The 23259-nt window shown below is 48.7% G+C and overlaps 11 protein-coding genes across 11 annotated transcripts; 7 read left to right on the forward strand and 4 right to left on the reverse strand.

Moving 5' to 3' along the window:
* Positions 1-124: 124 nt before the first annotated feature.
* On the forward strand, positions 125-1513 carry P175DRAFT_0215751 (WD40 repeat domain-containing protein). The gene is made up of 4 exons (XM_040892608.1): positions 125-275; positions 331-411; positions 471-1226; positions 1288-1513. The coding sequence occupies exons 1-4, from the start codon at positions 263-265 to the stop codon at positions 1338-1340; spliced, it is 903 nt and encodes a 300-aa protein (XP_040753589.1). The 5' UTR covers positions 125-262; the 3' UTR covers positions 1341-1513.
* A 1598-nt stretch (positions 1514-3111) lies between these two features.
* P175DRAFT_0435240 (uncharacterized protein) lies at positions 3112-3902 on the forward strand (the record flags this gene model as incomplete). Its single annotated transcript, XM_040893719.1, has 3 exons — positions 3112-3277; positions 3329-3636; positions 3690-3902. 3 exons carry the CDS (start codon positions 3112-3114, stop codon positions 3900-3902), a joined length of 687 nt encoding a protein of 228 aa, XP_040753590.1.
* A 616-nt stretch (positions 3903-4518) lies between these two features.
* On the forward strand, positions 4519-8077 carry P175DRAFT_0478195 (glycoside hydrolase family 47 protein). The gene is made up of 3 exons (XM_040895349.1): positions 4519-5093; positions 5181-5752; positions 5812-8077. The coding sequence occupies exons 1-3, from the start codon at positions 4541-4543 to the stop codon at positions 8023-8025; spliced, it is 3339 nt and encodes a 1112-aa protein (XP_040753591.1). The 5' UTR covers positions 4519-4540; the 3' UTR covers positions 8026-8077.
* On the forward strand, positions 7741-9120 carry P175DRAFT_0215790 (gamma-glutamylcyclotransferase family protein). Its single transcript, XM_040892609.1, has 2 exons — positions 7741-8072; positions 8132-9120. The coding sequence occupies exon 2, from the start codon at positions 8197-8199 to the stop codon at positions 9004-9006; it is 810 nt and encodes a 269-aa protein (XP_040753592.1). The 5' UTR covers positions 7741-8072; positions 8132-8196; the 3' UTR covers positions 9007-9120.
* A 408-nt stretch (positions 9121-9528) lies between these two features.
* P175DRAFT_0501053 (adenine phosphoribosyltransferase APT1) lies at positions 9529-10399 on the reverse strand. Its single transcript, XM_040897080.1, has 2 exons — positions 9783-10399; positions 9529-9721 (listed from the first exon to the last, which is right to left on the reverse strand). The coding sequence occupies exons 1-2, from the start codon at positions 10282-10284 to the stop codon at positions 9567-9569; spliced, it is 657 nt and encodes a 218-aa protein (XP_040753593.1). The 5' UTR covers positions 10285-10399; the 3' UTR covers positions 9529-9566.
* Positions 10400-12621: 2222 nt separating this feature from the next.
* Positions 12622-13628, forward strand: P175DRAFT_0215870 (uncharacterized protein). The gene is made up of 2 exons (XM_040892610.1): positions 12622-13279; positions 13369-13628. Exon 1 carries the CDS (start codon positions 12833-12835, stop codon positions 13169-13171), a length of 339 nt encoding a protein of 112 aa, XP_040753594.1. The 5' UTR covers positions 12622-12832; the 3' UTR covers positions 13172-13279; positions 13369-13628.
* On the reverse strand, positions 13296-13742 carry P175DRAFT_0215878 (uncharacterized protein). The gene has a single exon (XM_040892611.1). It carries the CDS (start codon positions 13691-13693, stop codon positions 13445-13447), a length of 249 nt encoding a protein of 82 aa, XP_040753595.1. The 5' UTR covers positions 13694-13742; the 3' UTR covers positions 13296-13444.
* Positions 13743-13876: 134 nt separating this feature from the next.
* On the forward strand, positions 13877-15541 carry P175DRAFT_0435848 (uncharacterized protein; the record flags this gene model as incomplete). The annotated part of the gene is made up of 2 exons (XM_040893763.1): positions 13877-14026; positions 14225-15541. 2 exons carry the CDS (start codon positions 13877-13879, stop codon positions 15539-15541), a joined length of 1467 nt encoding a protein of 488 aa, XP_040753596.1.
* Positions 15542-16103: 562 nt separating this feature from the next.
* P175DRAFT_0436019 (RidA family protein) lies at positions 16104-16802 on the forward strand (the record flags this gene model as incomplete). The annotated part of the gene is made up of 4 exons (XM_040893772.1): positions 16104-16146; positions 16200-16213; positions 16372-16545; positions 16656-16802. 4 exons carry the CDS (start codon positions 16104-16106, stop codon positions 16800-16802), a joined length of 378 nt encoding a protein of 125 aa, XP_040753597.1.
* A 192-nt stretch (positions 16803-16994) lies between these two features.
* P175DRAFT_0516149 (C2 domain protein) lies at positions 16995-21798 on the reverse strand. Its single transcript, XM_040898893.1, has 5 exons — positions 19642-21798; positions 19382-19567; positions 18860-19328; positions 18214-18798; positions 16995-18155 (listed from the first exon to the last, which is right to left on the reverse strand). The coding sequence occupies exons 1-5, from the start codon at positions 21579-21581 to the stop codon at positions 17262-17264; spliced, it is 4074 nt and encodes a 1357-aa protein (XP_040753598.1). The 5' UTR covers positions 21582-21798; the 3' UTR covers positions 16995-17261.
* A 295-nt stretch (positions 21799-22093) lies between these two features.
* Positions 22094-23099, reverse strand: P175DRAFT_0501057 (uncharacterized protein). The gene is made up of 4 exons (XM_040897081.1): positions 23083-23099; positions 22881-23003; positions 22504-22815; positions 22094-22436 (listed from the first exon to the last, which is right to left on the reverse strand). Exons 2-4 carry the CDS (start codon positions 23001-23003, stop codon positions 22410-22412), a joined length of 462 nt encoding a protein of 153 aa, XP_040753599.1. The 5' UTR covers positions 23083-23099; the 3' UTR covers positions 22094-22409.
* Positions 23100-23259: the final 160 nt, after the last annotated feature.

Raw genomic sequence — 23259 nt, forward strand, 5'->3', positions numbered from 1 at the left:
TGTGAATGATGTCCGGCGAGAAACGACCTGCCCAAGCGGCCTTTGGATCGTCTAGCCAGCTGGTCGTGAAGCGGAAGAAGTCTGATGCTGGTCTCAATGACACAGCTGTTGTCAAGAGCTCTTCGCAGAATGGGGCTCTCATGCAAGCAGTATGTTTATCTCATAATAAATTTGAAAAAAAAAAAAAAAAAAAAAAAAACGTGTCGCGCATGAATGACCTTGGACGCAGGTTCCCCGCACAAGTGGGCTTGAAGCCCCGATTATGGAGCTCACAGGTGAGAGTTAACAGCATTGATGGTGGAATAATGTGATCTAATAAAGGGAAACTAGGCCATTCTAGCGAAGTTTTTACCGTGAGGTTCGACCCCACAGCACAGCATATCGCATCGGGTTCGATGGATCGATCCATATGTATGTTGAATCCTCGTGCGAGATTCGGAGAGAACTGCCAACTCATAGCGAATACATAGTACTCTGGAATACCTACGGACAGTGCGAAAATTACGGAATTCTATCCGGCCACCGAGGCGCGATCCTTGACCTTCAATGGTCCCGAGACTCCAAGACAATTTTCTCTGCGTCGGCCGATATGACACTGGCAAGCTGGGATTTAGAATCTGGACAGAGAATCCGGCGCTACCTTGGGCATGAGGAGGTTATCAATTGCCTCGAAATCAGCAAGAGAGGGCAGGAGATGCTGGTCAGCGCGAGTGACGATGGTACGATAGGAATTTGGGATCCCCGACAGAAAGACCCCCTAGAGTACTTGGAAACAGAGCTGCCGATTACAGCGGTAGCTCTATCGGAAGCAGGAAACGAAATATATAGTGGAGGCATTGATAATACCATCCACGTTTGGGACATTCGAAAGAAGGCCGTTGTTTATTCCATGGCTGGGCATACGGACACAATTACCTCTCTTGAAATCTCGCCTGATTCGCAAACTCTTCTCTCTAATTCCCATGACTCAACAGTACGCACATGGGATATCCGGCCATTCGCACCGACAAATCGTCACATCAGGACATATGATGGTGCTCCTGTCGGACTGGAAAAAAATCTTATTCGCGCGAGCTGGAACCAGGCGGGTGATAAGATTGCTGCCGGTAGTGGGGACAGGAGTGTGGTGGTCTGGGACTTTAAGACCGGAAAACTGCTGTACAAACTTCCGGGCCACAAGGGTACAGTTAATGATGTGCGGTTTTCGCCAAACAACGAGCCTATCAGTGAGTTCCCTTATATAATATCATCTAAACCCGGAGCATCCGTCGTGCTAATAATCATCAGTTGTTTCTGGGTCATCGGACCGAACGCTTATGTTGGGTGAATTAGGCAAATGATGATGCCTAAACAAAAGAAGATTTTACTGATGATACCACAAATGATTACGCATATTGCTCCGTACCGGTGGCGAAATTTATGTTTTGACAACTGGAAAAAGCCCCTGTAGCCCCAGGGAGGCCGGGATTGTGTGGATTGCGTTATCATGACTAGCGCGGATAAGCGATTTTCTTTTTGGGGGAATATACCACCGGGCTTGGATGTATCAACAATACTTCAATAGCCAGAAAATTATTAATCATAAGAGGCTCGTGTGTTTGGGCGTAATACTACTGGTTAGAGTGGAATTTTCTGAGCTGTCATGACAGGTAGCAGCGCTCTTGATTCCTGAGATGGAACCTTTGTATGTCGTTGCAAGACCGACCCAGATCCCGATCTTTTTCCATAGTGATAGCGGTTCTCCTCACCCGCATTGTTAGATTCCGGCTTGCTCGGCCGGTATCCTCGGCTGTCGATCCGTTCTGGGCTGTATTCGATGAGATTAGGGTAGAAGTGGTGGCTACCCTACCCCGGAACAACGGTAGTTTTCTGGATATGTGAATGGACTGAAAGAAGCTCGGGGAGGATGTTAAATGGTTTAAGAAACAAGTACAGGATGATCTGGTCAGGAAAGGGTTGTTTCCGAGCCATTCATTCTGTTTGCAGGTCGTCGTCACTCCCAGACTAGGGGCAGACACTAAAAGCCCAGATTTAGCATCACCACTAGTGCGATCGAACTACTCCGTACTCCTGCAGGACTATTTGATTGTATCACTTTCTGCGCCCTCCGCCCACTTCGAAACTTCCGTCTGCTTTCCCAAGATGCTCTCTTTTTCTTATTTATGTTTCTATCTCAAGCTTTGCCAGTGATATCACTCTGACTTTCCTTTTTGTTCCTTCAGTCTTTCGTTGACGATCTGTGTCTATACTGTACGCCGAGTACACTTTACGATAGCCTGGTGCTTCCCCCTATTCTCTCGCTCTCACCCCTCTCAAATCCGTTCCACATCACGATCCTTGACTCTCCCTTCCTATTGTGCTTTTTGTCCTTGAGGTTCTCCGTGCTGGCTGCCCGATACGTTGTGCTATCCCGTCTTCCATAACCGCACCGCCACATAGCTTCCTCCCAGCAACAAACAACCCGAGAAACTATATCCGATTCCAGCTGGGAGCAAATCCGAATAAATCTGCGGTTAATTTTGCTATCCATCATTGTTTTCAATCTTTCAAGCCGGTTTTGTCATTCATTGGAATTTTGTGCATGCATTTGCGCCGTTCTATAACGAAAGCGGAAAGTTGTACACATACCCGAAGCTTCGAGATCGCAGAACGTGAATGGTATTGCCATCAAATAAATATTAACGGCCGCTCTTTATTTTATTTCGTTTTTCTCTTACCCGACTTCAACCAAATGTTACTTATTATTCAATGACGAGTTCATTTACTCCAGAGGTGGTTTCACCGTCCCAGCCGGGCGCTCCACATCCACACAACTCGGATTTACGAACATTAAACAGCATTTCCCAGAGTATCAATTATAAAATACCTGGTACCGAAGATAATACCCAGAGAACCCTCCTTGTCCAAGAATCGGTGGAAATACCTACATCGAATTCGAATCTCAACCTTCAACGAGCTCCTGGTGACCACGCTGGACTTTGGGAACCTCATCAACCTGTGTCACCAATGCCGTCGCATCACATTCCTGACAGGACTATATCTCCCCCGGCAGCTTCAGACGGATCTAATCTTTCGTTGGAAACTATAAACACCATAAATAACGATGTACGCATGATCAGCCAACAAACAGGACAGATACAAGATGTGGGAGAAAGATCACCTGGTTTTGATCGTCGCACACGATCTTGTACTTCAATCCTGAAAGAAAAGGGCACTCGGAGGAAGCTTGATAGATTGATTGTGTGTGCAATCTTTCTTATCATCGTCCTCTCCGTCTGTGAGGCTTTATTCAAGATTTTATTATGGAGATATGCTAATGAGTATGTAGATCTTGCGTTCGTGTTATCAGCAACCCTTTGGGGACCTGAAGTCCATGTTTTGTTGTTATTTATGATTCTTATCCTTGTCATCGTGTTTTGTCATTCCTTGATCCGCTTTATCATGGCGGTCCTTCGACCCACTGGCTCCACGACACGCATACCAAGTATGGTAGGGCCCGCTGGTTATGCTCAACCAGATCGGCCGATTCATGTCACATTTGTGGGTGACGAGGAGATATTCGCCGAAAGCCATGTTCCTTCTCGGGAGAAGGTCACTGTTCCACCACCAGCTTATGGTCTTTGGAGGAGTAGCGTGGTAAGTGATGATTGTTTTGTTCTATCATAATCACTACTGATATATTTCCATAGAGAATCAACCCGGACTTGCTGTACTGGCAGCGGGTAGAGGGTCATCCACCTCTCCCGGAAAGTTTTAACAGGGCTGGAAACTCGTATGGGAAGCCTCGAATACCTCGACCGCCGAGCTACACCTCTGATGACGGTATCGATTATGTGGTTGAAGTGCAACCGCGATCACTCACTCAATTCCGCTCTCCCGAAGAGCAAAACCAGCGACGGTGATGGCTAGACTATTGCGTTGGATTCGGCTAGCATAGCTTTCTTTTACTCTAACAAATGCTGTTTATTGAGCACTATATTTGACGAAGCTAAATTCCCTCATTCATGTTGGCATTTCCTTTTTTTTTTTTAGCATTGATTTGGCTTGTTTTGCAGATAATCATTGGTCGAGCGGGAGTCAGCGTAACTATCTGTCGGTTGTTATTGGCGTCATGTTGAAATATTGGGTATTTCCTACCGAGACTTAACTTTTGCATATTCATTAAATTAGACCAAATACGCCAGAAATGAACCCCATGCAAATTTTGCTAGTAGCCTGTTTGAATCAATCCCCTCTCTTGCATTATTAATTACTCTTTCCTACTCGACGCACATACGCCGAAACGGCATATCTGGCCCTTCGGATATCTTGATCTCACGTGGGGAGTTGCTCTTCTTTGGATATCCCCCCCTCCTTCACCTTCGAGCCCTCGATTTCGAGGGGAAACCTCAAGAAAAATCCCGGAATCCACAGACGAGAAAAGTTTCACGTACAGAACTCCTCGTCGCCGCATTCCCATGCCGTCTGCGGCCGGTTCGCTTCTGCGGTAATGCGCTCAGGATGTTCGAGCTCTCAGACATCCGGCCGTTCAACATGGACGATGGCCTGGGTCTTGATTCTGTCACTCTGGGCCTCTATCGCCCAGAGCATGAGGTCCGATCAAATCAGGGAGCTAAGGTATGTCTTCGACCTTTCTTTAAGCCAATTTGAGCTCCCCCCCCCCCCTTCCCGCGACAACTCTCTTTTTATTTACAATGTATTGGGCCTCTTCGGAATATCTAGGATCGAGACAGAGCATATGTTCTACCACGGGTTCGAAAATTACCTTGAACACGCCTTTCCTGAAGATGAACTCCGTCCTCTCTCGTGCCGTCCGCTTGTCCGCGATCGAAATAACCCTGCGCGCGCGGAACTCAATGACGTTCTGGGGAATTACTCCTTGACTTTGATTGATAGCTTGTCCTCCCTGGCGATTCTTTCGTCGAGTCCGGAAGGTGGCCAGAAGGCTTGGGGGTATTTTCAGGATGGGGTTAAGGATTTCGTGACGCTTTATGGCGATGGCTCTGATGGACCAGCCGGCCAGGGTGAAAGAGGCCGAGGGTTTGATATCGATAGCAAAGTTCAGGTGTTTGAGACTGTAATTCGAGGATTGGGTATGTCTTTGCCTCTTTCATTAACCCTCTTTCTGCTTCTACGAAAGACGGAAATGATTTATGGTATTAATGTTGTTGATTTTACAGGCGGACTACTCAGTGCGCACCTTTTCGCTGTCGGTGAACTTCCTATCTCCCGCTACAATCCCCCCGATGCAGAGGCGACATTTGCGAAGGCCTGGGATAAAGCATCTTTTGCCAGGGGCCAAAAGGGCATTAAATGGGGCAATGGTTTTGTATATGATGGCCAGCTCCTTCGTCTTGCAGTTGACCTGGCCAATCGCATCCTACCCGCCTTTTACACCGACACTGGTCTCCCATATCCTCGCGTAAATCTGCGATATGGTGTGCATCGACAGCCTTTCTACGCAAACTCGCCATTGAATGCAGATATAATGCACACGTGCGATGGAATTGATTATGAAACATGTCGGGCAGCACGCCGGTCCTCCTCACCAGAAATCACAGAGACATGCAGCGCAGGCGCAGGCAGTCTAGTTCTAGAATTCACGGTTTTGAGCAGGCTCACCGGAGATGGTCGATATGAGGAATTGGCCAAGAGGGCATTTTGGGCGGTTTGGAATCGCAGAAGCGATATCGGATTGATTGGTGCAGGTATTGATGCGGAGTCTGGTAAATGGATAGCTCCTTATACTGGTGTACGTGGGTTTCAAAAATATTTGGATATTTTTGTGCAAAGCTAACGTTTCTCAAACAGATCGGGGCAGGAATTGACAGCTTTTTTGAATATGCTTTCAAATCGTATGTCCTGCTTTCCTCTGGGGAGCGCCCCGAGCACGATCCCAAGAGCCGGTGGCGTGTTCTGGATGACTTCTTCCTTCCACTAAGCGAGTACGAGCATTCACCAGACGCGTTCTTGCAGGTATGGGAGGATTCGCACGAGTCGATCAAACGTCACCTGTATCGGGGAGAGGGCTACCAACACCCCCATCTAATCCAAGGTGACATTTTTACGGGTGCAACTCGAGCTTTTTGGATTGATAGTCTAAGCGCTTTCTATCCGGGCCTTCTCACATTAGCTGGAGAGTTAGACGAAGCTATAGGGATCCATCTTCTCACCACGGCCGTCTGGAATCGTTTCTCTGGCCTCCCTGAGAGATGGAATGTTGCCACAGGAAACATCGAAGGAAATCTCGGGTGGTACGGTGGTCGTCCCGAGTTTATTGAGTCTACCTACTATCTCTACCAAGCCACCAAGGATCCTTGGTATTTGCATGTGGGGGAGATGGTTCTGCGGGATATCAAACGTCGTTGCTGGACCAAGTGCGGCTGGGCTGGCCTTCAAGATGTCCTGAATGGGGAGTTAAGTGACCGTATGGAAAGCTTCTTCCTTGGAGAAACAGCCAAGTACATGTTCTTGCTCTACCATCCCGATCACCCTTTGAATAGCCTGGATCGACCGTTCGTCTTTTCGACCGAGGGTCACCCGTTGATCATCCCGAAGAGTAAAATCCCCCAACGGCGTCCGCATAAGAACGAGATGGTATACGAATTTGAAGAGAGAGAAGCGCTCGTCTGCCCAACGCCGCCCTTGCCACCTACATTTGGTCTATCATCAACTGCTGCACGTCCCGATGTTTTCCATGCTGCGAATTTGGCCCGCCTGGATTTGATGCCTAATCGAGCACCGCCGGAGAGTCCTTTGGAGGACGTTGCGAAAGATCGGGCGGGAGTGTCGGTGGCAGATGTGACCTCCCCCACCAATTATACATTCTTCCCTTGGACATTACCCGCTGAATTGGTACCATTTAACGCGACGAGTTCACTCATGTCCGTGCGCCCTACAATGGACATATCCTTCCCTGCTCTCCCCGGCATGACTATTGGGCCCGGCTCGTTGGAGAGGGTTCGAGACGGAATCCTTGTGAAAGCTATTGGTGGTCTGCGCATGAGCATGATCAAGGACGCTCCCTCGCGTGATCCGATTGTGAACGCCGAGGGAGGCGAATTCCGGGTGCAGGTGGTCAACAACGTACCCCTTGGAAAGGATGAGAAGGTATACCTCTTGCGGGAGATCACATTTGATGTCCTAGATCCCGTGGACCCGAATTTCACGCGGGTCCGCGATCCCGGCATGATTGATCTGGTCATTGATGTTCTCCCAGATACCTTCCACCGACGAAATGATTCTCATGATCGTCGAGAATCTGCTAGGGCTGGAGATGGAGGGCAGCAGCCGATTATCCAAGCGGGATCATCCTCCGACGGCGATAAAGCGGCGCGATTAGAACACTCCGGTTCGAGCATGAAGGATGTCTTGTCGTCGCTCGTTAGTTCTGTGTCGTCACTCCTCCGGGATGACGCGCAGGTTTCGACGGGACCAACTGTCACCAAGAAAACGCGTCCCATTCGACTTCCCATTCCTGCAGCTATGGCGACGGGGTTGGGGTCCGCTCCTCTTCCAGATGTCGGTGACTCCTCTCTGCTATCGGTTAACAGCCACACATCGCCAGAGCGATTGCCTTGGTCTACAATCTACATGGCCGAGGATATTTGCGACCAACGCATCCTCCGGGACGTCGCGCAGTCTCACCAGGTGCTAGTAGTCAAGCGTGGGGGTTGTAACTTCTCACAGAAACTGCGCAACATCGCCGCATTCCCGCCGTCACGGAGCTCTCTCAACCTCGTCATTGTGGTCTCCTACGAAGAGGAACTCGAACCACTGCACGGCCCCAATCTGGCCCCGGGGCTTGCGGGGATACTATCAGAGCCATCCCTTGTCCGTCCGCAACTCGACGAGACCCAAATGACTGCAGGTGGAATTCCCCGACGACACCTACTTAGTATGGTGATGGTAGGCGGGGGCGAACAGACATACGAGCTTCTGCGGCAAGCGATAGGCGTGGGCATCAAGCGACGGTACTCGATGCGCTCGCAGGGCGTCCCGATCAGTAATTTAATCATGGTTTAGAGTTGAATATAGTAAATAGCAATGAGACATATATATATATATACCTTGTACGATTCCGCTGCCGTCTCTGGATTTTCCTGTGCTCTGCTGACCTACTAGTAACTAGGTAACTAGTATGAAGGAATTTAAAACGAAGTACGTACATACTAGTTACTCCATACTACCCTACTCATGTATGTACGTACCCCCTCCCTCCTCTCTCTCCCTCCTCCCTCCAATTCAATTCAATTCAATCCACAACCCAACCCGAGTATCCAAACACAAACACAACCTCTACCTCTACCTCAACCAACCTCAAATCAAATCAAATCAAATCAAATCAAAAAAGAAAGAAAGAAAGAAAGAAAGAAAAAAAAAATGAAACACCTCTACTTCGCCTACGGCTCCAACCTCTCCCCCACCCAAATGGCGATGCGATGCACCGTCAACCCCTCCCGATCCGCACACCCCGTCGCAATCGCCTGCTTAACCAGGTGGCGCTGGCTAATCTGCGAAGTCGGGTACGCGAACGTGATCCCGCCGGCTGAGCTCTGCGTGGGGAAGCAGCGAACAGCCGCCGGCGCCGGGAAAGACGACGATGGCGTGTTCGGGGTGCTGTATGAGATGGACGCGGCGGACGAGGAGATTCTAGACGGGTACGAGGGGGTTGATACGTGCTCTGCGGGATCTGGATCGGGGTCTGGGGCGCCGAGAGAGGTGCTGCGGCCTAGAGAGCAGGGGGATGGGTGTTATAATAAGTGGTTTGTGCGGGCGAAGGTGGTGACGTGGTTGGATGGGGGGTATAGAGTGCGGAACGGGCTGCCGGGGGAGGGAGGTGAAGTGAAGGTGTTGGTGTATGTGGATGAGGAGAGGGTGGAGATGGGGTCGCCGAAGGATGAGTATGTTCCTAGAATGAACCGGGCGATTCGGGAGGCCGTGGAGTTGGGGTTTCCGGGGGATTGGGCGGAGGAGGTAATGAGGCCGTTTATTCCGTTAAATTAGACCTGCCTAGAGACACGATGAATAAATGATAAAGATGGTTGCGATGTTATTTTGCGGCCGTTTCTCTCTCTCTCTCTCTCTCTCTCTCTCTCTGTGTGTGTGTGTGTGTGTACTAGTAATGCGACACAATGAGCAAGTTATTATTTATTTCGTGCTATACATATATATATTCAAGTCTATCATAAGAAGGGTAAAGCCTTCTCCAGATCGGTCAATCATTCTCAACGGGTTAGCTATCAGGGTCTCCGACAGGATCCAAGCGAGAACCGGAAGAGCCTCTGCAGCCGGGCCATTAATTCGCCCAAGGTATGCAGTCTATCCGTTGATACAGTCCCATTCGTAATTCACGCTGCTCCACTTCGGGAATCAGAAGGTTGGCCGAGATCTAAATCATGATAATCAAGTTGACGGAGCGAGTGAGGCAGAACCCAGCCGTTTATTGAATGCTTTTGGGTGTTTTCGAGCCCGTCGAAATAGGCGAGCAACAATCGTTCATAAAAAGGAAAGAAAAGAAAATTGCAGAAAGAAGAAAAAAAAAAAAAAAGGCAAGATCATGGTCATTAAGATTTAGTCTCCTGGCCAGAGAGAAGGGTGTAGACAGGAGCAGGGAGCTTGTCGCGTCCGTGGAGGAACTCGAGTTCGAGCATGAAAATGAAGCCCATCAAAGAACCGCCCATTTTCCTGATGAGTTCTCCAGCTGCAAATGCAGAGCCGCCTAAAGAGGGTTAGTTTGTATTCTATTGATTGATTGATATTCCGAGTAGAGATCAACTTACCAGTTGCAATAATGTCGTCCACGACAATCACCTTCTGGCCAGGTTTGATCGAATCAGACTGCATCTGGAAGAAATCCTGGCCATACTCCTTGTCATAACCCTGAGTTTCACATGGTCCAGGCAGCTTGCCCTTCTTGCGGCAAGGCACGAAGCTGGCACCGAGTCTCAGAGCGAGGCTAGGGCCGATAAGAAAGCCTCGGGCCTCCAAGCCGACGATAACATCGGGCTTTTCATTAGCGTGGATTTCGAGGACGTGGAGCTCCAAGCAGCGGAGGAGGGCTTCGTGCAGGACGGGGTCGGCAAAAATAGGAAGGATGTCTTCGAATAGGATGCCAGGGGACGGGAAGTCAGGGAACTGACGCAGAGCAGCGCGCAGTTTTACCTTAAGACTGGCGAGTTCGGCGGCGCGGGAGGCAGAGGAGGGGGAGTGTCCGGCGACTTGGGTGGTAGTGGAGGCATGGGGGGGTTGAGAGGGAGGAGGGTTAGAAGTTGCTTGGGACATGGTGAAAGAAAGAAGGAGAAGAAGAAGAGAAGAGAAGAGAAGAGAGAAACACGGAGGTGAGGGGGTTAAGGGAGATGTGACAAGGTAAAAATAGTTGAATCAAGACGTGATAAGCAGGAGGGGGAAGTTAAAAAAAAAAAAAAAATATTATCGCCAGAAGAAGAAGAAGAAGTTCTCTGTATTGTATTGAGTAATTCCGGTGAAATTCATTTCCAAGAATACCTGCTGCTACTAACTATACTATTATAGAAGATGACTAGGATATCTGAGGTTATAAAGTGGTACTTTTTTTCTTCCATTAATTATAATATTCTAATAAGAATCAATATATACTTACAATCATATAATAACTATATCCCTCTGGTGCTAGATATAGATCGTGGTATTGTTCCTGTCACAAAAGGTACGGTAATACCACCGTCTGCCCCTCTAGTCTAGAATCCTATCATCAGCCCACGGCCAACTACTAACCAGCCCCTCCAGGTCGGGGTCTCGCTGCTATGATACTCTCTTTGTATATTAATTCGATTCCACTCTCGATCTTTCTTGCTTTGGTTGGTCTTTCTGTCTTCTAATCCTCAAGGATTAGCGGTTCACTAATTCCCTTAGTCGTCCATGTCATCTGCAGATACGACTCCGTCCTTGGGTGGATCAAAAACAACACCACCACCACCACCACAGATCTGTCGTCAATGCGCACTGGAACGGTGTGGAATCGTTGACCGAGTCCATCCCTCTCTCTCTCTTATTGCCACTTGGTTCACCCTGTAGCTGGCCGGGAAGTCGCCATGAAATTGCTCCTTCTGGTGGCATGGCACGGCCCACTTCCCGAGCGCGAGTCTTCCCTTCTATACGGAGTACATGATGATGTCCACTGCAGCCTTGCGCCATGTTTCATTCTCCAATTTGTGTCAAATGGTCTAGAAAGCTCATCCGCTTCCCCGTCCAGGAGGGGTGAGGCTTTGGAGGCCCGAACTAACGCCTAGCACGGATGGTGCTATTTCGTAGAGGTGGTATTGGCCGTGGTGGCCTACAAGTTACAAGCAAACCACCATGCGAGCTCATTATTCAGAAACAACCGCGACATGCCGCTTTTGGCTGGAAATGCTATGCTGGTCTTCTTCAGCCGTCCGTCCCGTTGTTTAAATTGTATGTTGCGCGGATATCCGAAGCTACTACTCTATGTATAACTAACTACTCCATACTCCGTACTTTAATAACATCTTTGACACCTTCGGGATCTAGTTAACAAGTGTTCCAAAATTTCCGGATTCTATCTCGCCGGATACTCCACCTTCACCGCTTCCCGCATCTCCACGAGCATGCCTACTTACCTAGGTAGTATAGATGTAAATCTTCCCAGGAAATGTATCTCATTTGCCCGTCACACTCATTGCACAAATATCAGATTTCACCAGACAGATTAAAAATGTCCGAGCACCGTAACTATTCTCATTAGCACGGAGTCATCCATTACCCGAGCACATTTACCTTCCCTATACTGGGGTAGAATTTCCTGTCTCAAGGCTTGTGTGAATAGTCGCAACTCTACAAGCAAGCTGATGTGGGGTCCTTGGCCCTCTTGCCAACAAGGATCCAAGTTGTCGTAACTTGGTCCTTTCCCACTCCTCAAACGGGTAAAGTCGACTCAGAATAGTGGGAACAAAGAGCCCCCAGAGCCCAGAGGAGTCAAAGACCAGGAAAGGACTGGAGTTGAGTACTCCGTAATCCACTCAAAGGCTGGACTGGTGGACTTCTCGAGAGCCTATCCGAAAGCACCCGACTGAGCCTACCTACACCTTCTTTTTTTAGTTTTCTTTTCGTAGAACTGAGAATCGAAATTAGAATAGGGAACTAGAAGGTGTTAGTAGTACTAATCTGACTGCAGAAATCCTTACTACCCGCGAAACAAAACCTACGGAATCAGCTTAAGCCAGTATACGCCACGAGGACCTTTGAGGTAGTCAAGAACCGCTGGTTGAGAAGGGATCCCAAAATCATAAGTAAACTGGCATAGTCTCCCACTCTTAGGCAGCGTAGGCAACAACCCAGATGTGCTGGGTCGTCGTGGAGTGCAACTAGTCAGGGACGCATCAGGCTAAATTCTGCATGACACAATCCAAACACTGGCCCTCCTATTCAGACCAGTCAAGATCGTCGCAAGTCAGCATTGGGTTTGATGGGTTTCCCCGTCTTCATGCCGCAAGCTTATCTACTACTATGGTGTTATGCACACAAGGCGAAGAAATAGAGATGGAGTGGCGTAATTACTGGGGAGATGGGGGTTGGATTGTAGTTGGTCTATTGCTTGGTATAGTTACATTTATACTACTCATACTTGATAGCATCTTTGGTGAACCAGTGATGGGTCTCATTAACTTGAGCCCTTGACAGGCGTGGCCATTCACCTGACCACAAACCAGGCGCGCGATCTTACCAATTTCTCGCCAGTAACTAAACACTTCGCCCTCTCAAATGCTTCATAATCTACAACCCATCAGCCAAGTACCTCTGATCAGTGCATGCACCGCCTCAACCACTTAGCATCATGGAAGCTCTTGCAAGCCAGTGTCAACCCAGTACATCCTCTCCAGCAGCTACGACCCTACACAACCCCAACTCCCTCCCAGAACTCGCAATGAGACTTACCTCTGAGCTGGCTAGCCGTACAAATAACAATGAGTCCGAGGACGAACCTAACCGCAACTCAGCTGCCGGTTCCACCCAACCTTCGAACATGGAAAATACGCCGGCACCAACTTCCCAGACAGCATTGCAGATGTCCAATAAAGAGAACGATGCCCGTGGTCAGCCGTCGTTGCGGATCTCTCTTGGGGAAATCACCCTTGCGCGCGGGACGATGGCCATTGATGAGACTCATTGGTAATACGTGCTGTTCTAAGGGCCTTGTTGTGATATAAAATTATGTGGCTCATTTTCCCTATCGGGATAGAGGCTTTACTCTGGCAAGTCTCTTTAAGCCTCTCTTTGTGATGTAAGTAACTGGCTCAGGAATGGTGATTACCCAGGAAATATGCTCAATGATGGTTTAAGGATGCTTGGGGAAGCTGACATTCTAATTAGTCTATGAAAATTGGTATGATGGATTCCATTTCTCCTGATATTTGGCAGCTTAAATGACCTTTTTAGTGCTAATTCACTAAATTCCCTTATGACGCGGTTGAGTTAGATAGCTAGATAGCGGAATGAAAGTAATTCTTTCGCTGAAAACATAGTTTATTGGGTTGGAGGGTAAAGCAAGTAGAAGCCAAGTCAAAATATTGACCAGATAGCTAGAGTAACAACAAAATGTACAGGAACTGACAGCATGGCTTAACCATGAAGAAAACTGATAGTTACAAAACCTTTTATACCAATCAAAACCATCACGTGGCAAAGCACGGACCATCTCGCTTAAAATGCTGACTACTTAAGGCAGCAGCTTCTTTCGGCTCCTTTGGCACTTCCCCCCCCGTTGTCTTACGACCTTCTCATGATTATCCCATTGCACTTCTGCTTACCGCAGAAGTGCTATATGAACTCCTCAGATGTATTATATACTGTCCTGTAACCAGCTTGCCTTTCACGCAACATGTCTCCTGCTCCCCTTGCTGCCGATGTGCAGCCTGACCGGCAATTGAAAATCCTGGCCCGAGCCTTTGAAGCTCTGCTACTAACCACCCAACAACTCAGCACCAAGGAGAAACTCCTAGAAACCAGGCTGAAATACGCCGCTGATGAGGTACTACTCCTTTTCCGAACCATTGCAAGCCACCCCCATGATGTCCCAAGTGATGAGAAAAACGTGATTAGCTCTAGATCAGGAGTCGCTTTTGCGGCGATGACGGAAAGTCATGTATTATCTGATGAGACATCTATTCCTCTTTATTTCACATGTTATTCTGGAGTTACAGAAATGTATGCTAACATTCTCCAAAAGTATCTGAAGCTATCGTGCAGACTCCCTGAGGGTCGCGATTCCCATGCGGAAATTGTCTCGGAGAGAATCCTCGACCGCCATTATGAATTTGACAGTCCTCGCAAACAGAAAATAAACCTATTGGATGTAGTAAAAGACCTTGCAGAGTCTGGAAACGTAGGAGATTCGAGCCTCGCTGCCATAACTGCGGGGGTGGAGTGCTATAAAACCTTCCTGGATACCCAGGATGATAATAAGACCTCGGATCCCAACCCCGGTCTGGTTGCGACAAGAGCCGGCTCGTTAGAAAAGGACTTCACTACCAAGGGCACGCGTGGAAGTCTGCGCTGCCCCTTTGCGAAGCCTCACAATAAACCCTCTGAAAACGGGGTAACCAACGGGATCGAAAATGCTCTGCCGTCTCAGAATGGCGATTCTTGTGGCATCGAACATCTAGACCCCATCAAAGCCGAGCAGCTCGATAGGCAATCCACCCAAACACCGTCTGCACGGTCATCGACCACCCGATGCCCTGTTTCTCGCTGTCCCATCAGGTTTCTAGATCAACATAGCCCGGAAGAGATTGCCGACTATGTCGAACGACACAAGCATGAGATACCCCGAAGTCACGCGATCTGTGTCAAGCGGTACTCGAACAGCTCTCGACAGCTCGATGCGAAATACGGTGACCTCACCAACATGATCCGAGGCCTATCGCAAAAGCACCAAGCGTTCCTCCCTGGCCGCGACCGCAGTCAAACTACTAGTTCATCCGTCGAGCGGGTGGAGAAATGGGCGGAGGAAGTTGGTCTGAAGTCGGAGATGCAGCCTTCCATCAAAGAAGAGGAAGAGGAGAATGAGGAAGAACGGAAAGGCCATTTCGACCGCCCTATGCGAGAAGTCCGCGTTGGTGAATCGCCAAGCAGGCCTTGGGGAATCCATGTGCCAGTTCCTCTACCTCCAGTGGCATCTGAATCGGCGCAAAATCCAGCAGCTGATCTTGTCGAATCCTCTGCTGATACGCAGTCGAATAAAAACGCTACAGCAGATGGCCCCCGCAAAGTTGGTCGCTGTCCATTCGGCCACGGTGGTGCAGCACCTCCCCCCGACCATCCAGCAATTGAAACAGAGACGATCCGCAAGGAAGACAAGCCGTCCAGGCCTAAGACTCCACCCCCGGAGGAGAAGGAAGAGAATCCTGCAAACCCGCCGGGTGTGCAAGTCCCTCTAAACGGCCCAACTGTTGTGATCAATGGTCCTGTGTTCTTCGGATTCTCTGCCGAGCATACTGCGACCTTTATGCAACAGTTAGCCAGCATGGGAATTAATAAGCTCTGATTGGTTATTCTCACATAGGAATCATTCTTTCCAAGCCGTACCATGTTATCTCCGAGTCATGTACATACATATTGCGTTCTTTTATTAGCGTGTTTCTGGGCAGCGAGGAGTTGTCGGCATATCATGATCATGATCATTCTCATTTCTATTAGAATGAATGCACAGGATCCATCTTTATATTCATGGCAGTAGTTCCCTGGTTATTACGAGTGCTGAAGCCGACGAACTGTTGGCAATATAGCAGCGTCAGTTGTAATTAATATTTCAATATCCGTCTAGACAGGAATAATTCAAGATATCTTGCTTGTTGGGAAGTGTTAGAATGGGAAGCAAAACATCCGATGTCGGGAGGGGCACGACTTTCCATTTTCCCCTCCGACTTTCCCGCGGCAAGGCAAGATATGATATGATGATATCCAAGCTCTGAATCTCTCTTTCCCCTCTCTTCTCCATGCTTAGAACTTCTTCTCGCCTGCTTCCCATCTCTCGCGCGGTCATTTCCTCCCCAATCCGCGCTCACATTTCGTCTCCTCGTTTCCAACCCCCTATCCAAACCGCCAAAATGTCCGACTCCTCCATCATCTTCACTCCCAACGCTTGTCCCCGTAAGTCAATCCAATCTAAAATAGATCTCAAAGCTAACAAAGTCTCCCTTTAGCCGTGGGCCCCTACGTACGATGACTCCCTCTCTCCTCCCTTCTCTCATACCCGTAGCCCTCACTGAACCCCCCCCCCCCCCCCCTTCTCCCCCTCCACCGTCAATTCGAGCCCAGATCAGATCAAACCAAACCAAATAATAACGCTCTCTCTCTCTCTCTCTCCCAAATTAGTCCCAGGCCATCAAAGCCAACGGCCAGATCTTCCTCTCGGGCCAGATCCCCGCGGACAAGCACGGAAACCTAATCGAAGGCGACATCAAGGCCAAGACCCAGGCTTGCTGCGATAACATCAAGGCTATTCTCGAGGCGGCCGGATCGAGCGTTAGCAAGGTGATTCGCGTGAATGTAAATCCCCCCCCCCCCCCCTTTATTTTTGGTTTGGTTTGCAACTGTCGGTGAGCTGGGGAAAAGGAAGAAAAGAAAGTAGGCTAATGGGTTGGTGAATAATGGGCTAGGTTTTCCTGGATGACATGGCCAACTTTGCCGAGATGAACGAGCAGTATGCTACTTTCTTCACTCACAAGCCTGCTCGGTCTTGCATTGCTGCGCGTCAGCTGCCCAAGGGTGTTCCTGTTGAGATTGAGTGCACTGCTCTTGCATAGATGGATTGCGATGGCGATGTTCTATAATTACTGAAAGGAAAGGGAAGGAAAGGAAAGGAAAGGAAAGGAAAGGCATGTATGTGGTGGTGACTGACTGCCTTGGACGGATATATATACAAGGAAGATCAGCAATAAAAACTAACGAATACTACGTACAGTATCTCTATCTACTCGTACAACCAGAGGCAACTTGGCGTAGTGAAAGAAATTATCATTATAAGATAGATAGGTCGGCAACTTCCCCCGAAATAGTAATCCAGCTAGCTATAGCTCCCCCAGGCTCAAGTATCGCACTCGCAGGAATCGCGCAATTGGAATCATAACATAACATAACGTCCATGTCAGAAAAGCCATGCTGAATGTAAACACCACAAACAAAAACAAAAACGAAATATAGATGAGAGGGAGGGAAAAAAAAAAAAAAAATTTAGTATAGAGTCCCGGTTAACTACTTGCGTTTCACCGACGTCCCAATGTACTGGACATTCGTCCCCCAACGCCCGCCATAAGACTCTGTTTGACAATGGCATCGGCCGCTGCGGCGGCTGCAAGTCGCTCCTTTTGGCGACTGCGATCGCGCAGATAACCAGCGGCTTCTGGCCGCATACGCAGAATCCGTAGGATCATATCATCGTTGGGGTCGGCCTGGGCCTCCCGCCACTTCTCCTGTTTTGCCTTCTTCATTGTACCTAGGTTGCGAGAATGCATGATGCTCTTGGCTCGGCGTCCGCCTGGGATGCCAAGAACACTGCCGGTCCCGCCAGGGCCCATGTGTGGTGGTGCAGATGCGCGATTGCGGCTGGCTTGTTGCCGGGAAATTGTCGCGGAGGCCATGCGCTCCGAAGTGCGGATGAGATTCTCAGTGGGCTCGAAATAGAAGAAATTCAGACTTTGGATCTCATGATACTTGGGAGATTTTAGGATATCAATAGGGACACCATTAGCTTCGCCGGTTTCCTCGTCCGGGGCGTGGAAGAAATTCAAAAGAAGCACGAGCCAGCGTGACACGATCTCAACCTCCTGCATAGTGAGAGGCTTCTGGTGCGAAGGTTTATCCGATAGCGGGGGGACAAGCAAGCTTTCAATGGTCGCAAGTACTTCCTTCCATAGACGTGCCATGACCATCTTCATAGCTTCGGGTGTGAGTGTCTTGTTCATGATCGCAAAGTTGTCATTGAAATAATCAAAGAGGGGCGTCAGTGCATTTTCCACGTCCGCATTCGATGGAGTCACTCCAGTTGACTGTGTACGATTCCGATTCAGGAAATTAGAGACGCTGGAGATACTCAGACCGCGGGATAGCAATGATTTCAAGGTCCGACGAGACAAGCAATGACTGATATACGCAGACAGCTAGAGAGAGAGACCCTGGTCAGTAATGAGACCAAGAATAAGCGTGAGTCAAACGTACCTTTTCAGTGATTTTGCGGGTCATGTCTCGCTCAGTCCGCTTCAATGTTCTAAATGCTTTGCCAAAGTAAAATTGAATGTCATCACGCTCCCCTTCCATACTTACTCGAAGCAATAATCTGCCTTGCGTATCCAAGTCCAGCCAATACTCCCTTGGCAAGAAATCGCCAAAATGCACGGGGTCAAGTTTGATTGACGTTCGTCCGACATAATCATGATCGCCCACTGCATCCCAGTCCCAAATCGTGGCGATGATGTTCAGAGGTCCCTGGGTGGTGATGTCGACGGTATCATCCCACCGTGGATTCAGGTTACTGTAAATAATGCGAGTCTTTGAAATTCGCTTCTGATATTCATCCGCCAGGACAACATACGGATCACTGCTTCCGTTCATATCGCAAGCCTTGAGATCTTCCGCTTCCACAACTTTAATTGTGAACACGCAGGTTGTGGACTTGCGTATCTTCTGGAGCTGTGGAGGGCTATGTCGAGCAATCACATCAGCGCAGCCATCAACGTTTATCTCGCGCTCCAGTCGATCGAGCTGGGAGAGGGCGTATTCAACGTTGTTGAGTTTGACCAATGACTGTGGACTATTCTTAGCTACTACGCGCACAGAAAACTTGACTTGAAAAGGCCTAACTTACCTGGGGAAAGAACTGGAATGGCTCAATCTTCTCCTTGCTTGCCCATGCCTCCTTCGCGATTTGCATTAGTTTCTCCTGCGTGGTCTGATTGAGGGCTGCCTCTTGGTCAGGAGAGAGTCGGTCCATTTCCTTCGCAAACATCTGCTCCACTGCTTCACAGTATCTCGCAAGACCCCTTCCAATAGACTTGGATAGTGCTGTCATGAACTTTGCGTACTGAAACTCATCAGTCCACTTTAGTTCTATCATCTGCTCTATGACTTGATTGAACGACCGGAATATATCTATCACAGACACACTGTGTCTAGCATCTTCGGCCACCAATTCCATGGAATCATCGTCTTTGACTGTGAACGCATCTTGTCTGAGTGCTTGCTCAACCCATTCCATAATTTTCTGGTCAGTGAGGTTGATCCATCTCCAAACGAAACTTTCCAACAAGTCTTCCACGCGGAATGGAAAGGGGGCGCTGGTTTATTATTAGTTAGCACATAAGACGTACAAGAAGAGCAAGGAACATACTCGGGAAGAGACTCCATAAATAGAAGTCTGATAGCAGACAGCTGCTTGTAAAGGTGAAAGGCATCAAGGATATCAATCTCTTCACCTCTCGCCTTCTCCTGCTCGAGAATCCTAACTATTATTTCGTGTATATCCTCCGCAAATATTGGCAATGTATTTGACAGCAAAATGCTGTGGGGGTTGACACTAGATCGGCGGATCAGCAAAAAAATAAAAAAAAAAAGACATCTTGTTGAAGCAGTTGTAGAACCCATACATACCCCATAATCTCTGGATTGTTTCGGTACCGTTTCTTAATTCTCTGCGCATGCTTCGTAATGGCATCACAAAGCTGAATAACGTGCTCCAATTCCCACTCCTCCGGGTCCACAGGTACCTCCTGTCCCAAGATGCTTTGATATTTCTCAGTTGCTTTCTGGGCAAGGCCGTCCTGAACATATGACTGGAAGCGGTTGATATCTTTCGCATCCTCTGTGTAATCTGGATCGAGCTGGATGTGATTTTCTAGAACGTACATGACTGGACCGATGGGGCGAGGCTTGGTTTCATAGCAATCCATCATCACATCGTACAATTCTCTCAAGATAGCCTCATGAAGGGACGAAAGTATTTGACGCATTAGGGCAGTATCATGAACCGTCCACTTGGTTCGATCGAAGAGTACCGAGGAAGAAATGATACTGCTACGTTTCTTGCCATCCGATGAAGGCATTTCCTTAACAAATGAGAATGCTGAGTCAAGGGTGCTGAGGTCAATCTCATTGTCAACGAATTTGGAACGTACAACGTCCAAAAACAAGACAGCTCTAGAGAATGGAGGGATACGCCAGCGAATGGAAGCCTCGTTCAACATTTCTGTTGACTGCTTAGAGAGCAGCTTCATAGAGGGTACTTCAGATGTAGCTTGTGTGGCCTCAAGGTCACGGTCTTTCAAGTCGTGACTTAAAGCCTGTGCCAAAATGGTACAATATACCGTTCTCGGATCCGGCGGTATGAATGTGTAGGTGTCCGATTCTTCAGAGTTATCATCGGCTAGTGATAGCGAGCTAAGATCCACGGGCTGGTCGATCACGTACGATATCGGCCGACCAGAGTTTGTTCTTGACAATTCTCCAAACTCCCCGTGAAGGTAGTCACCTCCACTTGCATTGAATTGAGGGAGGGCACCGCCGGGGGTGCTTTTTGCTAGTTCAGGATTCGATTGGACAATGGCAAGCATCATCTGGGATAGGTCCGGCCCCTCACTCTTCTTCCAAGCTTCATAGGACTCCTCATCTTCAAAATCATCTCGAGAGAGTGAGTTGCCGGTCTTGAGACTCAAGTGAGTCTGATATGTCTTTAGGTCCCTGAGAGCAGCCTGCGCAGTCCAAATTCCTCGATGTTTTTCAATATCGGACTGCGCTTGGGCGAGGTTCACGTTAAAGATCTTCGCAATATGCTGCACGTGGGGCATATCCTTCACGTCATAGCTCAAAGGGGCTACGACCTCTATTGTAGATGGGCTAGCAGTTTGCACAAGGTCCTGGTCATGGGAAAGGAGCTTGCTCTCCAACACCGCCAATCGATTTGCCAGCTCCGGGCGTTCCTTCGCCCAGTCATTGCTTTTGAGAATCAGCGCAAACAAGCGAACAAACAGTGCGACATGCCTGTCCACCATAAATTTCCAGCTGTCATCATCCACATCTTTACCCTTACTGAGCTCCTTTGTTGCGTTCGAGTAGAAGATTAGAACGAGGTCTTCTGCCCTCCGATCCTTCTCCATTCTCTTTTTGAACGATTGATCTTTGAGAGCATTTAGAAATGCAGCAAAGGTCCTGACAACTAGATGATCCTGGTATTCCTTTCTTGTCTCTTTCCCCATCAAGATGCCGGTCAACCTTTTCTCAAGCTCCGAAATGAAGCCATGGGGAAACCTGGAGCTTTTGGAGTCTCGCAGGAGAGAGAAATCGCTCATTAAATCTTGGAACGAGGTCGAAGCCCGCTTGGGCCGCTGGGGGGGAGCTGGTGCATTCTGGACGCGGCGCGAGCGTGGTTGAAGAAGATGGGTAAGGTACGCTACACGGAGAGCATAAGAATAGGCAACTGAGGAAGTCACTGGGCGTCGGCGGGAGAGGGAGAGGTTGCGCGAGTGGTGGGTTTCATTCTGCAGACTATTGATCCGTCGGTTTACGCCTCGGGACTGAGTAGATGCCGTCGACATGAGGATTTGTTCGCTATCTGGATTCTTCGATATGCAAGCGAGGGGCGGAGTGCGGGACCATGGGAGGAGTTGCGATCAAATCACCAGCCAGCGCAAGCTGGATGGAATGCCGTGGGAGAATCTTGAGTTCTCGCTGAGCTTGAGGAAAGCAAGAGGTAATATTTATATGGGAAGAATAGCCCAGAGAACTGGTGGCGGGTCGAGGTGAAGAAGAAAGGGGTGTGTTGTTATGGCGGGAGATCATTCATTGTGTTGCAACACCTGAAACAAAAAAGCGATCCATTCTCCAATAATAGACTGACGTAGACGAAGATATTAAATCAACCCATATCCTAACCACTGCCTCGGGAGAAATTACTGAAGAAATTACAAGATGATGGGCCTTGATTAAATTTATCAACCTTGGAAAACATATGAATAGCTCTTCACTATGCTACGGGATTATCTGCATGCTATATCTCTTTAACTTGGTATTCCCTCCATGTCTTCCCACAAGCAAGATAAACTGAAGCAAAAAAAAAAAAAAAGGCTTGATTATACAGCTATCTATCGTGAAGTGTCTCGCCTTCTGGATCATTTGGCCCTATTTTAACTGTTGGGGGAATTCCGAATTAGAACAGTTCGTATCATGGAAGCTGCAATAACCGAACCTCAATCCTACATCACCGGCAGAAAGTATTCCTGTAAGAAACCCCCCAAGGCAAGAGATCCCTAGCAACTGCAAATAGGTAGACGAACGGAACTTTCTTCCTTATCGGTAACCAGATACTCGATTGACGCCGAAAACAAATCGCATTGTATTTATTTACATATGAGAACAAAATTTGATCACCAGGAGTCTCCGTCCTTACGAGCCTAGATTCATAGTTAGGAAATTTTACAACCAAGGTACTCTTCCAGTAGGTAGGGATCGGTAACGTACTGTGACAGCATTGGCACCACCAAGCTCCTTCTCCAGACCATCTGTGTATGTCTTAGGAGTGCTTGCCTTGTCAGGATAGTACAGGCTCACAACGCCGCAGAGTCCCAGGAAGGTGACGACGAAAGCACCGAGCTGGAACAGACCCTTGCGCGGCGTCACATGGTTGTACTGTTCGGGACTGAAAACACCAAGAATTTCATTATCCTCGTGAACAGGTTCGCCGAAATTCCGCCTTTCCTGCTTGTCCCACCAATCGCCGTAAGGGTCTCTGGTAGCACGCTTTACTCGGGGAGGGTTCTGATAGTTGCCATTCTATAGAATCCAATGGCGTCAATTGACCTGGAAACTCGCCCAAAGGGTCCTAATTCACATCATACCTGGAGAGGATCGTCGAGTTCAGCGGCCTGGAGGGCACGAACTTGTGAGAATGAGGCGCGGGGGATGGTCGAGCGAAGGGCAACCTGCGGGAGGCGCCGGGCCAGGATACGTTGGGGCAGCATCTATGCAACACGATTAGCTAAAAGAAAAAAAAAAAAACTAGTAGAAATGATAGCCGGGATTAGAAAAGGGAGAACTGACTGTTCTGCTGCTGCAAATTTGTGAGGATGGCGTATCGAAGGGTGGAGGAAAAAGGCTCAAACGACCCTGGGATGAAGTGGAAGTGACAATGACGGGATTCGGATTAACTGGAGGGTTGCGAAACGGGCAACGGTTGATGCCTGCATGCCTAAGGCAGAAGCCAGCTGCGGCGCGCTC

This window comes from Aspergillus ochraceoroseus (assembly GCF_002846915.1).
Source record: "Aspergillus ochraceoroseus IBT 24754 chromosome Unknown P175scaffold_3, whole genome shotgun sequence".
Lineage (NCBI taxonomy): Eukaryota > Fungi > Ascomycota > Eurotiomycetes > Eurotiales > Aspergillaceae > Aspergillus > Aspergillus ochraceoroseus.

Excerpts from the sequence above, each read along its gene's own strand:
- P175DRAFT_0215751 (XM_040892608.1), top strand. Across the intron at positions 412-470 it reads TTCGATGGATCGATCCATAT|TACTCTGGAATACCTACGGA; the intron begins GTATGTTGAATC and ends GCGAATACATAG. Across the intron at positions 1,227-1,287 it reads GCCAAACAACGAGCCTATCA|TTGTTTCTGGGTCATCGGAC; the intron begins GTGAGTTCCCTT and ends AATAATCATCAG.
- P175DRAFT_0478195 (XM_040895349.1), top strand. The coding sequence starts at position 4,541 with ATGGCCTGGGTCTTGATTCTGTCACTCTGGGCCTCTATCGCCCAGAGC. Across the intron at positions 5,094-5,180 it reads GACTGTAATTCGAGGATTGG|GCGGACTACTCAGTGCGCAC; the intron begins GTATGTCTTTGC and ends TTGATTTTACAG. Across the intron at positions 5,753-5,811 it reads GGATAGCTCCTTATACTGGT|ATCGGGGCAGGAATTGACAG; the intron begins GTACGTGGGTTT and ends TTTCTCAAACAG.
- P175DRAFT_0215790 (XM_040892609.1), top strand. The coding sequence starts at position 8,197 with ATGTATGTACGTACCCCCTCCCTCCTCTCTCTCCCTCCTCCCTCCAAT.
- P175DRAFT_0501053 (XM_040897080.1), bottom strand. The coding sequence starts at position 10,284 with ATGTCCCAAGCAACTTCTAACCCTCCTCCCTCTCAACCCCCCCATGCC. Across the intron at positions 9,722-9,782 it reads GGACGACATTATTGCAACTG|GCGGCTCTGCATTTGCAGCT; the intron begins GTAAGTTGATCT and ends AACCCTCTTTAG.
- P175DRAFT_0215870 (XM_040892610.1), top strand. The coding sequence starts at position 12,833 with ATGGAAGCTCTTGCAAGCCAGTGTCAACCCAGTACATCCTCTCCAGCA.
- P175DRAFT_0215878 (XM_040892611.1), bottom strand. The coding sequence starts at position 13,693 with ATGGTCCGTGCTTTGCCACGTGATGGTTTTGATTGGTATAAAAGGTTT.
- P175DRAFT_0516149 (XM_040898893.1), bottom strand. The coding sequence starts at position 21,581 with ATGTCGACGGCATCTACTCAGTCCCGAGGCGTAAACCGACGGATCAAT. Across the intron at positions 19,329-19,381 it reads TTTATGGAGTCTCTTCCCGA|CGCCCCCTTTCCATTCCGCG; the intron begins GTATGTTCCTTG and ends ATAATAAACCAG. Across the intron at positions 18,156-18,213 it reads CCCGCAAAATCACTGAAAAG|CTGTCTGCGTATATCAGTCA; the intron begins GTACGTTTGACT and ends CTCTCTCTCTAG.
- P175DRAFT_0501057 (XM_040897081.1), bottom strand. The coding sequence starts at position 23,003 with ATGCTGCCCCAACGTATCCTGGCCCGGCGCCTCCCGCAGGTTGCCCTT. Across the intron at positions 22,816-22,880 it reads AACTCGACGATCCTCTCCAG|AATGGCAACTATCAGAACCC; the intron begins GTATGATGTGAA and ends TGGATTCTATAG. Across the intron at positions 22,437-22,503 it reads GTGGTGCCAATGCTGTCACA|GCTCGTAAGGACGGAGACTC; the intron begins GTACGTTACCGA and ends CTATGAATCTAG.